A 13,924-nucleotide genomic window follows, 5' to 3' on the forward strand; every position below is an offset into this window, starting at 1 on the left:
AGCTTAAATTTAGCGTTGGTGACATGAGCTTTAGTGATCCACTAGAAACCTGCAGTATTAAAATATCTCTCTTCAGTGAGTAGTCTCAATGTAGACAGATATGATTCTGATTAGGTGAGTTAGGAAGAGTTATACTATTAGGGTTATTTTTGTCCACGTGTACATACATCCCACTCTAATTTATCACCTTGAGGGTATTCCTTCAGATTTGGTACAGATGCTGAGGGGGTTGGTAGTGATTGGGGGATATTGGCTTTGTTTTGGTAGAATGATTAATAAGAAATTGGTCACACGAATAAAAAGGAGAACATTTCGGTGATCAAAGGTCACTTACACCTCACAAATACATGATATCAAACCCTTTTCTTCATGTGATGGTTCAAGAATGTCCTCATGTTTAGCACAAATGTGGGACGCTGGGACTCCAAACTGAACTGAATAGACTTTGACCAAAGCGGAAGGTCTCTGGTACATGACATGGAAGCATAGAACTGCAATGTAGTATTTCTTATTTTTCTATATTCGTTTTTACATCGTTATCTGCACATCAGTACTTAATAACCAGCGCAGTACAAATCATAAGTACTTTTTTGTCATTTTATGTGATTTTCTAATGTGCTTGAAGCTCAGAATGAATTTGTTTCGAGCGTGAAAACATCTATGAAGCTGAAGCCTCCTCTGTATTTCCTTTAAATGCTACATTAACATTTACAGTCTAAAAAAAAGCGGTTATGAGCTTTGACCTTTGAGCTCTCTTAGGGCCCAACATTCATCAAGTTGAGTGATCGGATGGGATGTCAGTTTCATGCCTCGTCCTAATCGTGATGCATTGGGCGTCTGGAATTAAATGCCCCAACACTCTTTTCAGACGTGCCAATTAACTTAATATCATTCCTGCACATCTGGTTAATTCTCTATTAGCAGTAGATCACATTCTATGGCCCTCAATAGAGCTTATCAGTTCTTAAATCAAATCAATTGTTCTTTCCCCAAAGGTCTGTCATCCAACCAAATTGCATCAAAATCCATCCTCGGCTTTTTGAGTTTTCCCGCAAATAGACAGACAAATGCCGGTGATCGCATGGAGCTAAAAATCACATACACTAAATATGCTCACCGAAAAAAAAAGCAAGTGTTCAGCCTAAGAAAACAGTCTGGTCTGATGACAGGCTTTTTCCTGCCTGCCTGTGGAGGGGTCATCTGCGGTGTATCGCCTCTTTCTTTTTTTTACAAATCTGAGCAGTGTGGGAGGTGATCCCTGGTCCTTTTACCAAAGTCATCTCACAGCCTGGAGCCCTGTCACCTCTACTGTCGCGTCATTTTCTGATTGTGTTGTTCTTCTCGCTTTCCCTCACTTGGACACATTTTGATCCCCAATCAAGAAAGAAACTAAGTCAGGTGGGAACAATCAGAAAACGAAGAACTCAGAGAAAAAAAAATGTAACAAGCAAAACATTAGCAAAAAGAAGTGCCATTTCAATCTTTGGAGATATGTGGGGTTGCCAGGTGAGCTGACATGCACACACAATGCCCCCTAGTGGGCCATAGCCAGCTGCTTAGATCATCTAGGCAGACTGGCTCTGAGTCTGCAGTGTGTGTGTGTGTGTGTGTGTGTGTGTGTGTGTGTGTGTGTGTGTGTGTGTGTGTGTGTGTGCGCGAGTGTGTGTGTGTGTGTGTGTGTGTGTGTGTGTGTGTGTGTGTCATCAAATGGACAGAGAGAAACAGGAGCGAAGAGGGAGAGGGAGAGAGAGAGGACGGTGACCTCCTCGAGGGGGCATACTGATATCATTCACAGTGGTGGTGGAGACATGGTCTTGTCACAACACACAGTAGGGAGGGGCCGGCTCGGTGTCACCAGCACGGACATACTAGGGCATGACCCTAAAGTGGAGCGATGAGTGACAGTAATGGGCCAGGTCTCCAGGAAAGGGATGGGTAGTGTGGTAGCACAGACACTGGAGAGGGTGAGGATGGAGCAGAGGGAGGGAGGGTGGGTGGTTTTGTCGAGGAGGATCAGAAAGACAAGAAATTAGACTCGACAGGATGACTGTGTCAGCATGGATGGTGTTTGGATATTTGAGGTAAAATACAGTTTAGACCTGACAAGTGAAAAAGGATGTGTTGCAGTTTTTAGCATCAATATTTCATCGCTAAATTAAAGGTGACAGCTTTGTATAAACAAGTGAACATTTAAACCATCAAATTTTAAGCTTTCATTTCTTCGACTCCACATGCAGATTCCATCTTCTACATAACTCTAATGGGCCTTTCCAACGTATTTAGTAACTTCAACATGAGAATATTGTCCTGAGGCTCTACTCTAAAAAGACCACCTCTCTGATAGGATGTGCCTCTTCTTGTGAGCCACTTCATTTGGCTCAGTTCTGTCTGGTTGATTAGCATCTTCGGGTTGTACCTTCAATTAATAATCTACCCTACGTCTTTTGTTACTGTTACTCATCTTTTACTCTTCTGTATTCTACCTCTTGGCCCTGCCCCCCGACCTGCTAGCTGATGGCTTGATCTCTGCTGTCATCACGTGACTGGTTGCAGACCCACAAAACCTCGACACAGCATTTAGTCAGTGCATGAGCCTGTTGCTGAGCAAAAGATCCTCCCACTAACCGGTCATGTGTTCATTTATAAAAGATAAATACATTTTAAAAATGGCTCCCCCTCATTAAAAAGAATCAGCTCAATGATTCGACTCATTCGACACATCACTATCCAGCATCACTGGCAGACTATCGAGGGTGCAGGGGCTTGACCCAAACATTTCAAGAGCTACATGGTGCTTTTAATAAAAACATAGTGATGCAGTGTTCGCTCATTACATTTACTTCTAATTTCTACATTTCATTTGATAAAGAGATTGGATAAAAGTTGGTTCCCCTCCTCCAAAAAGTTGGATTGTAGGAAGAAAATAATCTGGTGATGTATTCAGCACCTCTCAGCAGGAGTTGCTTTATATTCTAAAAGCCTTAAGCACCCTGGTGAACCTGAAGCGGGCAAGTCTCTCTTAAATTGTTTTTATTGAGTCTGTATGCTGCCGACCTGCAAGAGAGAGGGACTAATTAAAGGTATCGGAATGGAAAAATCTGTTCCTGGCCTCTAAAATAGTTTGAGTTCATTCTAGCCATTGATGAATCTGCCGGATGCCATCCAGGATCATTGACATCTGTGCGTGTGTGTGTGTGTGTGTGTGTGTGTGTGTGTGTGTGCGCGCGTGCATTTGACAATATATGGATTTTGCATAGGAACAGACAAATACATAGAATGATACTAGAATTATCAAAAAAGCTGGGGTGGAGAGTCATTCTGAACTGGTTGCAGAAAAATCAGGGGGAATACAGATGAAGTCATGAGTGACAAGACAGAAAGAACATGACTGATATATTTTGCAGCCTGAGGTGGGTGAAAAATAAAGTTTGATTGTTGCTCTCCAAGTTAGCAGGGTTGCAAGCCAAAAACACAACATGAGGTCAGTGACGTATCCTGGTTAGCTCTCATCGGCTCGTCCAGGTTTCTTCTCCATACGCTGTCGCTGTTCCTTTCAAGCTGTAGGATTTCACAAATGGAGATTAGGGACACCTCACATGACAGGATAATTTGGGCTGATTATCTTTTCTCATCAGCCTGGAATCAGGAGCACCTCTACTATTGCCAGGATCAGATCCCAAACCTGCCCAAAAAAATCCGTTGCTTTGCTGTTTTATCACCACATTTATCTTTATAAACAGCTGTCACTACAAGTCCCCTCAATGATCTACCAAAAAGGTCAGACCCCCCACCCTCACACACACACACACACACACACACACGCAGGCACGCGCGCGCACACACACAAATCCCATCCCATGCCTCATTCACTCTGAACACCAACCACCAGCACATTTCAGAAGGTAGCGAGTACTGCAAATGTGTGATTTAGGGATTTTAAAGTAAAAGAACAATGCTTCTCTGAGCCGTCTGCTGAGCTACAACAAATGTAGCATGCAAAAACACTGCGTAGAACCACCGAAATGTTACAATTAGACGTTGAAAGGGCTAATGCAGGAATGTCGGTCAAGGTGTAAGGCTGCGTTGTTTGTTGTTAACACACACATACATTTTTTATTTTACAAGATGCTCTGCAGAGATGTGGTGAAACTATCTGGACAAAAAGGGTCCCCTTAAAGCCCCTGCTGTTTAAACCAACAGTAATAAGCAGGTGATATATTTCCTACTAAAATCAGTGTCATACACTCACACACACACAAAGCTACAGGCTCCACCCACCCTCCACTATCTCAAGTCAACAAGAAAGTCAGCCTTGCACATAAAAGTGTAATTAAAATACAGATTTAGTTTGGAATTTAAGTGAAAACAAAATTACTCACCCATTTGCTGATAAATTGACAAAATATTTATTTTCAAGGTGGAGTTCAGTAACATACTGATTGCTCTCTGCTCTATTTGACCTGGGACTGTCAGTGGTGAGGTGGTTAAGTACATCATCTCGAAACTCGAATCAGCAGCGATTCACATCATGTTTGCAGTCAAAGTAATCAAAGTGTGTAGTAAAAAATAGACTACAATTCTTCCATTGTGGGGTGAGAATCCAAGAATACTTGAAGAATTAGATCTACTCAGTTATTTAAGAAGGCCTTACTTGTGTGTGAGTGCATGTATGAGCTGGTAATTATGGCGGTTGTTAGGCTGGGGGTGTTCATGTGCGTGGAGGGAGGGGATGGTACCTACTCAATCGCGACTACACCACTGCCTAGCAGCTATGAGAATGATAAAGGTAGAATCTCCGCTGGATTGTTCAGCAATGGCTGACTTGGTATCGGCCGCAAGTAGCAATCAGACTGTCCTGCACACACATGGAGAGGTTTTTATGTATCGACATGTTTTTGTTCAATGCAAGGCTCGGCAGAAGCAAATAGAAAAGAAACAGTAGAGGAGGATTCTAAGTTTAAAAGTTAACCAACTGGGATTGCAGTGGTGCATCAAGCGCTTGCAGGTTGAAAGTATGGACTTTACAATCCCGATCAGCCATTATGATTATTACAGATATCTCAGTAATCGTTTTTGAAGTTGTACAAGTTCATAGACTGGGATGCAGGACTTGTGCTGCAATCTCAGACTGCTTTAAAAATCCAGGAGTGCTGAGAAAACTGGAAGTGGATGCAGACCAGAACGCGGTGAAAACTGATATTATTGAAGTCATGAGCAATGAAAAAAAAAAAGTCAAATATCAGGAGAGAGGTAAAAGAGGCTTTTGATGGGAGAAAACACTGAAGATATCACGTACAAGATCATACCATTGTTTTTGTTTTTGGGAGAGTATTTCTTACACTTGTCTGCTGGTTGGTCCATTTGAATTAAGCCAAACAAACAAAGCAAATGAAAAATGATATATTGATGGGTATTAGTCATTCTGAGCTACTCTCCAGTGGATGGAGCGAGGTACTGATCCTTCTTGTTGTAACATTTTAGTTCCAGTAAACAGTTGCTGGTGTTAAAAGCTGCCACTATGCATTATGAGTTTATGTTGATTTTGGCGCCCCCTCTGGCTGAATAAAGACGATTTGTTTACCGTATTTTGTCGACACTATTTTCATATGAGCTTCACCACCTCACGTTATACAACTTTGTTTCATCCATAATAAATTCAAAAATATGGGATCAAATACAATTAAATATATATATATATATATATATATATATATATATATACATATATATACATATATATATATGTGTATATATATATATATATATATATATATATATATATATATATATATATATATACACACATATATATACATATGTATATATATATATATATATATGCCCCCCACCCTGCGCCATGTTCGGTGAAATTTGGCATCATATTTTAAGTTGCTAAAAGTTAGACAAATGTCACCAAAAACAGCCCACAGGTGGTCCCAGTCTCGAGCTGGTGGCCAGAGGGGTTAGATTGATAATGCGGTAAAAGGCATTTTGGCACTAAAATCTGTATTATCTCCCGACTCTTAATAGGACACAGGAAGGAGACACACAGAACTCTATTTGTCAGGAGTAATGAAATGTGTTTTTATCCTTTTAACCCAGCCATTAACCCTCAGACCTCCAGACCAATGCCTTTACTGCATCTGGTACCATCTTAAGTGGGCTCTGACCAGTGTTGCTATGGATTTCAGTCTTTTGATCAGCACAGTTACATCATCTCAAATGGTTTGTTTTTCAATCGTTACATCACTGTAGAAAACCAATTCTGTGACTTTCTTTTGAATGGATGATGTTGCTGCTCAGTTTTAAGAGCAGAGATGAGCTTTTCTATTTCTCTGTCTTCTGAACACCCCCCCCCCCCCCCCCATCAGAGCAACGAATCAATGGAGCATTAGCATCCTCTAGAGGTCAAAGGAGGGTATAATGTACAATCTGGAGAAAGGTTTATCTCCGTTTGAAATTCCACTCAAAGTAAAATAGTTAAATATGCATTGCAGCCATGTGAAAACATCATAAAAATGGACCGTAGCAGTAAAACCTGCTCCTTGACTTGATTGTTTGTAAGCTTGTGCAACATTACTCTGGCACACCCTAACTCAAATGAACCACACTGAAATTTGTCGTTCTTTCCCTCCCTTCCTCCGTTTCTGTTTTTTAATCCAAGATTATCAACATTTTACATTTTGGGCAACAATTATTGTGAGTCTTCAACCATCACTTGCAGTAAATTTATGTTCCCCCACGGTCCTAATGTACATTTGTCTGTTGTTTGCTTTAGTTGACGGCTTCACATACAAAACCAGAAAGTAGGTGTGTCATTACCTGGAAACCAAAACAATAATGCAGCATGTCGGGTACAATTCTCCTGTGGAATGCATGTGATTATTTACCTCAAACAGACAGTAGGTGTCTCAGTAAGGCGGTGGGCGACCCTGAGCCGGATGACCAGCTTGAACGCTCTTTGAAGCAGCTCAAGGACTGACCATCATTCTTCTAAATGTTATTTTCTTTTGTTGAGAAATGAGTAAAATGATTCAGCTGGGTTGAGATCTGCCATTGAATATGATTGACTCCACCTCTACACTCAACTGTTTTTCCGACATGGAAGCAGTTATGTTGATCAAATCATTTATTTTTTTTCCTTTAATTTCTCACCGTTTATTAATCACTCAAAGGTATGAAGGAATCTGCTGTTTGTTATGAATAGGTTTTTGTGTCAGGGTGAAGATGATGGATAAGTGAGAATCTGTTTGTGCAAGAATATCATACTTTATCTGATTTTGGGTGTTTTATTCATCGCCTTCACCGTAATCTGATCAGCACTGTTTAAGTATCAGAAGGATCATATAAAAATTAGGAGGCTGATTTTCACCAAAACAGGGCAGCACGGTGGTGCAGTGGTCAGCACTGTCGCCTCACAGCAAGAAGGTTCCGGGTTTGAGTCCCGGCTCCATCACAGGATCTTTCTGTGTGGAGTCTCCATGTTCTCCCTGTTCCTGTGTGGGTTCTGATTGATACTCTAAATTGACTGTAGGTGTGACTGTGAGTGTGAATGGTTGTCTGTCTCTATGTGTTGGTCCTGAGATGGACTGGTGACCTGTCCAGGGTGAACCCCGCCTCTCACCTGAAGGCTGCTAGGATAGGCTCCAGCCCCCCCCCCCCCCCCCCCCCCACGACCCTTAACAGGATAAACGATTGAAAATGGATGGATGGATGGATGGATGTATTTTCACCAAACTTAGAAAAGGGGTGCAGCATGAGCCAATGAAGAACCCATTACATATTTAGGGAAATTTGTTGTGAAAAAATGCATTTGAAGTGAATTTTTTTTTAAAATTTTGTTAAATGTCTTAAATTTGACTTTCAGAGGTTATATTTGCAGAGGTGTATGCCCTCTTTATGTGGGTTTTCTTTCACTTTTTATTTTGGAAGAGCGTTTCATTTTCTAGCTTTCATTTTGAGTTGGAAAATGAAAGAGCACCTGTAATCTCTGGTTGTACATTTACAGTCACCTGATGCAGCATGGACCCAACGCTGGTTTCTTATTTCTATCACCTGTCACCTACCTGTTGTTTACCTTCCTCCCACAAATCTTCTGGTCTATCTAGCTTTATAATTCATCATTTTATATGTGTCCAACTGTCACTTTATTCCGGACTCTTCTCGATGATGTTGTCATTGCTCTGTCTACCCTGAGAATCCCCTGAGGCCGGTTTACTCATTCAAAACGAGTTCTGGGTTTTCCTCTGTGTGTGCGTGTGTGTGTGTTGCTGTATGTGATGCTCCACCCATCCTCCCATTCCTGAACTATTCCGACAGCCCCACGCCTCAAAGCCAGCCACCTCAAAATACCCAGGTGAGAGCGAGTCACTTAGCAAGGCCAGCTGGGACTCACTTGTCAGTCAGGATTCATCTCATCTAGTCTGGTGCCCCGTGTCTGAGGTAAGGCGCTCTACCTCTGTCTGTACTGAGACAACTGTTGAATCAGTGTCTGGCTTTTTAAATTTCACAGGAATACTAGAGAAGATTCAAGAGGACAAAAATAGTGCAAAGAAGGTACAAACAGGGCGAGAATGCTAACCCCGCTTCTTTTTAATTAGATGTTGTATGTCAAGGGATGAAACAAAGGAATCCAATATGTAAAAAAACAAAACAAAACAGAAAGAAATATAAAACCCACATGAACTGCCTGGTTCTTTACTCCTCTAACTGAAAGAGGTTACCTTGAGAGATGGTTGAAAGGAGTCAAGTTGAAGGTAAAAAAAAAAAAAAAAAAAAAAAAAGCAAGAATAACAAAACAAAACAAAAAAAGAAATAGGAGAGCTGAGAGGAGAAAAGAAACAGGAGAGTGAAACCCCACCTTGGTAGCCAGGAGCACTGACTCATACAATATGGAAAAATATTTGCAACTAGCTCAACCTGTAGAGCAAGTCAAAGCCAAAGATCCCGTCTGATGAGGCAGACATGTACACACAACGCGATGAAGACCTGCACTGACTGTGGTACACTCAGACATCCCTGCCTGAAAGCTGTTAGCATTACTTCTCTCAGGAGAGTCAACACTGCATGACTGCGCGTGGAAATAATAAAGTACATCCCATAACCTGATTTTTCTCAGTTGAGAAAACATAATATTGAGAAAGACAAACACAAGAGATTGACAAAGCAAGCTGTTGTTGGCAGCAAAGGCAACACTGCAATCTCCACCAAACAGGAAATCAAATTGTGGTCCAGTTTTGTCATCACACTGAGACTTGATATTTTCTTTGCTATCGAGCTGGATGTTGCTTCAAAGATGTGTTTGTGTGAAAAAAGCAACAAGTCCCACTAAACACTGGGTTGTGTTTGTGTGTAAACATGCAATTTGTGAATTCGTGCCTCTTTTCATATATATCACAGTCCCAAGCTCCAGATGAATGGACCGTGGTTGTAATACCCACTTAGACGCAGAGGTAAAGTGTCTCTAACATCAGCAGTGATTGAATGAATCAGCTTCTGTTGTGATTCCGAAGGCATTCATTGAATCAAGTCTCGTTATCCGGTGTAATTTAATGGTCAGGAATGCTGGATGAGAGAGAAAATAGCAGCTAGTTTGACAGCACAGTACAGCGATGCAAAAAAACAAGGGGAGGAAGTGTTTCTGAATTCAAATACTCAGGATTAGAGGAGACAGGAGTGAAATGGAACAGTGGGCAGAGCAGCTGTTATCCAACTTGTTCAGGCTGGGAGCGTTCATCACAATGAGATGGAAATGTGAAAAAGAAGCTTTATTTGCTGTTGTTGAATAGAAATCCTTTGGAAATCTTATGTAACATAGCAGACCTTCCCCGTGTCCACGTTCATATCACAAAATCAATTCACACTTGTCCCTCTAGAGCAGCTTCGCAACCTTTGTCTAATGACATCCTCTCTAACGCTATCAAAGATGCATACCAACAGAATAAAAACATTCGTGCCATATTGTCGAACAGGTAGTTTGTGGTATTTCTTTTTTTTTTCTCCATGCTGTTTACAGCTGTGGGTTACAGGCACTTTGTTGTTATGTTTTTTCTATCAGTACATCCCACACTCATTAAATCAATCTCATTAGAATCCCTGGAGGGATGGGGTTTTTTTCTCTCCAAATTTGGTACAAATGTCCACTGGGATGTAGGTCGAGCTGGAGAGATTTTGTTAGTCAAAGGAATGTGACAGGACCACAATGCGGTAAGACTTTGGTATAAAATAATCATCTGGGTGGTGGGTTAGTATGATTTTGTTCAATGTGTGCGAGTCTCTATCGCATCAAAAATCCTTAACACGGACGCAATGTGAGGAGCATTACAACACAAAGAAGAAACGGGACGGGATGCTGCCTGAGACATCTGAAAGACACACACGCACACACGCAGCCAGACCATTTTAGCCAAATAATCTAACTGAAATCCCTCAGTATATTCACGGCATTCACTAATGCTGCTGCTCCACAGTCATTTGGAGAACCAGGACTGAAAAACACATTTGGGATTAGAGAGATGACACTCTGTTTAAATAGCTGACTAATAGAGTTGCGTGTGTTGGTTTATCTTTTCAGAAAAGGGATGAGAACTCTGGTGTGTGATGAGTCAGTACTGAGAATGTGTCTGGCTGTATCAGCTGCGATAACAGGGAATACGTGTGGTTGTAGTTTCCTCAGTTGGACTACATTTCAACGCAGCTTTTTGTTTGTGTTTGTTTCGCCCGGTTGCTAACTAGGTTGGGTACGGACACAAGAGCTGGGTTTGTATCATTACTGTCATACCTCAAATGCAAACAGAATAAGACGGACCAACACGTGCTCTGTTAGCTTGTGTTATCCAGGACCCCAGTAGCTCTAGTCTTCAATTTACTGCAGAAAGTCCTCTGCTATAAATAGAAGTGTTTAAATGACATGTTAGTCTTTAAAATGGCACTATTTTACTCCAGTCAAGTTTATCTACCGAAAGGAAATCTGCATAGTACAATTGTGAAAACAAAGCTGCAAGGTTTAAGTTTGTTTTCCCAGAGAGGAAAATACAAGTGAATGAAAATGTGTCACTTCAAGCTAAATGAGAGCGCTCCCAGCGCTTTCTCAGATCTGTCTGACAGGGGCGAGAGAAAGACTAGTGTATATCTGTTCTTGTCTTCTCAACACAAGCTGTTACTGTTGTGTCTTTGCTGCATCCAAAAAAAGTCAAAAGCAATCCCAGTTAAAGGAGCTCGAACTTGAGTTCACCTGGCGCTCATCGAGTTCGGATCACGTTCAGACCTGAAAGGGGAGTTCTTTGGAACGACCCCTTCGACAAGGTCTTACTGCACTCGCTCTGGTCCAGACTCGAGTCTGATCACTGGTATCACAAATATCAACTCTGATGATGTCATCAAGGTTGGATTAGCGTCGACTTTATTTTAAAAAGACCATAACGTCTGTAGGTTAAAAGATTATTTGTCTTGTCTTAAATTGATATCCGAGGTTACGCTGCATTTTATCAAGTTCCCTAACTGTTAAAGTGTGAATTTAACAGCCTGTTAAACCTGCTTACAGTAAAATAGTGTTGTACAATGTATGATTACTGTGAATGTAACTGATTCATTGAAAACAATAGTTTAACTTTTAAAGCTTTTTAAAAGTTTGGACTAATTTAAGTTGCCCTTTTGCCCTTTCAAGGTCCCTCCTGGTCACCTGTGGAGCTCCTCCACTTCTTTGAGCCCCCGCCTCCCCCTCATCCACCTCTGAGGCAGCAACCATGAACTGGTCTGCACTCGAGGCCCTCCTAAGTGGGGTCAACAAGTACTCAACTGTTTTCGGCCGTGTTTGGCTTTCCATGGTCTTCGTCTTCCGGGTGATGGTGTTCGTGGTGGCGGCTCAGCGGGTGTGGGGTGATGAGAACAAGGACTTTATCTGCAACACAGCCCAGCCTGGCTGCAGCAACGTGTGCTACGACCAACTCTTCCCAGTCTCTCACATCCGCTTATGGGCCCTGCAGCTCATCTTCGTCACCTGTCCATCCCTGATGGTGGTGGGACATGTCAAATACCGTGAGAAGAAGGACCTGCAATACACTGCCTCGCACAAGGGTGCGCATCTCTATGCCAACCCTGGAAAGAAACGTGGAGGGCTGTGGTGGACATACCTGGTAAGGATGAGGGTTGAGAACTTTTTCAAACTAAAATTAATTTAAGAGATGTGCAGATTTGTATTATTTATATTTTCATTAGAGATATTTATAAGCCTTCCCTACAGCACAGCCTTACGAGCATCTCTCTGGATATAGCTGAACATTGCAGTTGCTACCTTGGAGCATCGACGCACTCATTTCCACACTGTCTTCCCCTCTGATCTTTTCTGTGTCCCCTGTTCAACATTTATACGCTCCAATTCCAAAACTCTGGCCTGTGCCATAGAAGCCCTGCCACAAATGAACTATTTGGCCATGCAGTCACAGGGTGACACAGCCACACCGGCACCAAAAAGAGGCTCCCAATAATTCACAGATGTATGAATCAAACCTCACAGTTGTTGCCATCTACAACTCTGCAACATGCCACTCCATTTGTACGGGGGTGAACGCCAGGCTACGGTTAGGGTGTCAGTTTGATGCATAACGATAAACTGACCTTGTGAAATTATCTAAATGGTCATTGTTATGATTCCATACATGTATAGACAAACTCTTCCTTGCAGCATTTATGTCAAACTCTCAGCACTTCCTGTTTAACCTTCATTTATGTTCTCTCAGGTGAGTCTGATTTTCAAGGCCAGCTTTGATGCCGGCTTCCTCTACATCCTGCACTACATCTATAAAGGCTACGAAATGCCCCGATTGTTCAAGTGTTCCTTGGCGCCATGCCCTAACATAGTGGACTGCTATATTTCACGCCCCACAGAGAAGTGGATCTTCACCCTCTTCATGGTGGTTTCCTCCTCTATCTGCATCTTCATGTGTATCTGTGAGATGATTTACCTCATCTTCAAACGCATCCAGAAATTACTGAGGAGGAGGCAAGAAGCAGAGAGGAGGATGTTCGCAGAGAGTCATGAGTTGACGCCACTGGCAGCCCCCAGGTCAGAGTTCAGATCCAAAACATCAATCAGAATGGATCCCACCGCTTCCGTCCACAACCTCAGTAATCTCAAGACTGAGGAGGAGGCATCTCTAAAAAAGTGACTGACAATACAACAGAGGCCATGCGGAGGGACTGAGAAGTGAAGGAGCCACTGCAAAAGACAGCATTTGTCAGACTTTGTGGAGAGTTGCTGTTCAACATCAGACGGACCTCCATCAATTCAGGGACGTGCGACAGCGTTTTGAAAACATCATCATAGTGAATGACTTGCAGCAGCAACATTAGTGTTATGCATCAAATTATGTTCTAAATCAGGAGGAGTAAAAAGGATATTAAAGTGTGTGTGTGTGTGTGTGTGTGTGTGTGTGTGTGTGTGTTTGTATGTGTATACGTGTGCATGTATGTTTATGCATTTTAAGCTGACATATAAAGCACTTACTCTTTGCAAAAAAAATATTAAAAGACCCTAACATTACACACTGCCCTCCATGAACAAAAAGGGTAAAGCATGCAGAAAACTATAAAAAAAAGAATGAAAAATAAATTAGAAATAAATGTATTTTTTTCAAGAAATCTTCTTCACATACTTTTGTTGAAACCTTCTATTCTGTTATTCATTAATTATTTAATAAATCAATGTACAAGTTATGAATCATTTACAATGAAAATGACACAAAAGTCACAGAAGTTTTTTTTCAAAGTGTGAGAACGAAGTGAGATTCTAAATGTTTTGTATTTGTTTTATTTATTGTTGTGATCTATAAAGCAATTTCACTGTATAACGTAGTTGTTGTTTTTGGTTGTTGTTGCTGTTCTTGTGTGTGCATGTGTTGTTCTGTTATAACATTTCATCCATTAA

General features: G+C 41.5%; 1 protein-coding gene across 1 annotated transcript; it reads left to right on the forward strand.

Annotated features, from left to right (window-relative positions):
• Nucleotides 1-8,306: 8,306 nt before the first annotated feature.
• Nucleotides 8,307-13,891, forward strand: gjb9b (gap junction protein beta 9b). The gene is made up of 3 exons (XM_086193774.1): nt 8,307-8,442; nt 11,666-12,134; nt 12,738-13,891. The coding sequence occupies exons 2-3, from the start codon at nt 11,745-11,747 to the stop codon at nt 13,164-13,166; spliced, it is 819 nt and encodes a 272-aa protein (XP_086049900.1). The 5' UTR covers nt 8,307-8,442; nt 11,666-11,744; the 3' UTR covers nt 13,167-13,891.
• The last annotated feature ends 33 nt before the right edge of the window (nt 13,892-13,924 follow it).

The sequence above is a fragment of the Aulostomus chinensis genome, chromosome 22, assembly GCF_037954235.1.
Source record: "Aulostomus chinensis isolate RoL2024-O1b breed Wild chromosome 22, RoL_Achi_v1.0, whole genome shotgun sequence".
Classification (NCBI taxonomy): Eukaryota; Metazoa; Chordata; class Actinopteri; order Syngnathiformes; family Aulostomidae; genus Aulostomus; species Aulostomus chinensis.

Bases quoted from the DNA above. Each gene is read 5' to 3' on its own strand.
- gjb9b (XM_086193774.1), top strand. From the start codon at position 11,745: ATGAACTGGTCTGCACTCGAGGCCCTCCTAAGTGGGGTCAACAAGTAC. The intron at 12,135-12,737 runs GTAAGGATGAGG...ATGTTCTCTCAG, and splicing joins GGCTGTGGTGGACATACCTG to GTGAGTCTGATTTTCAAGGC.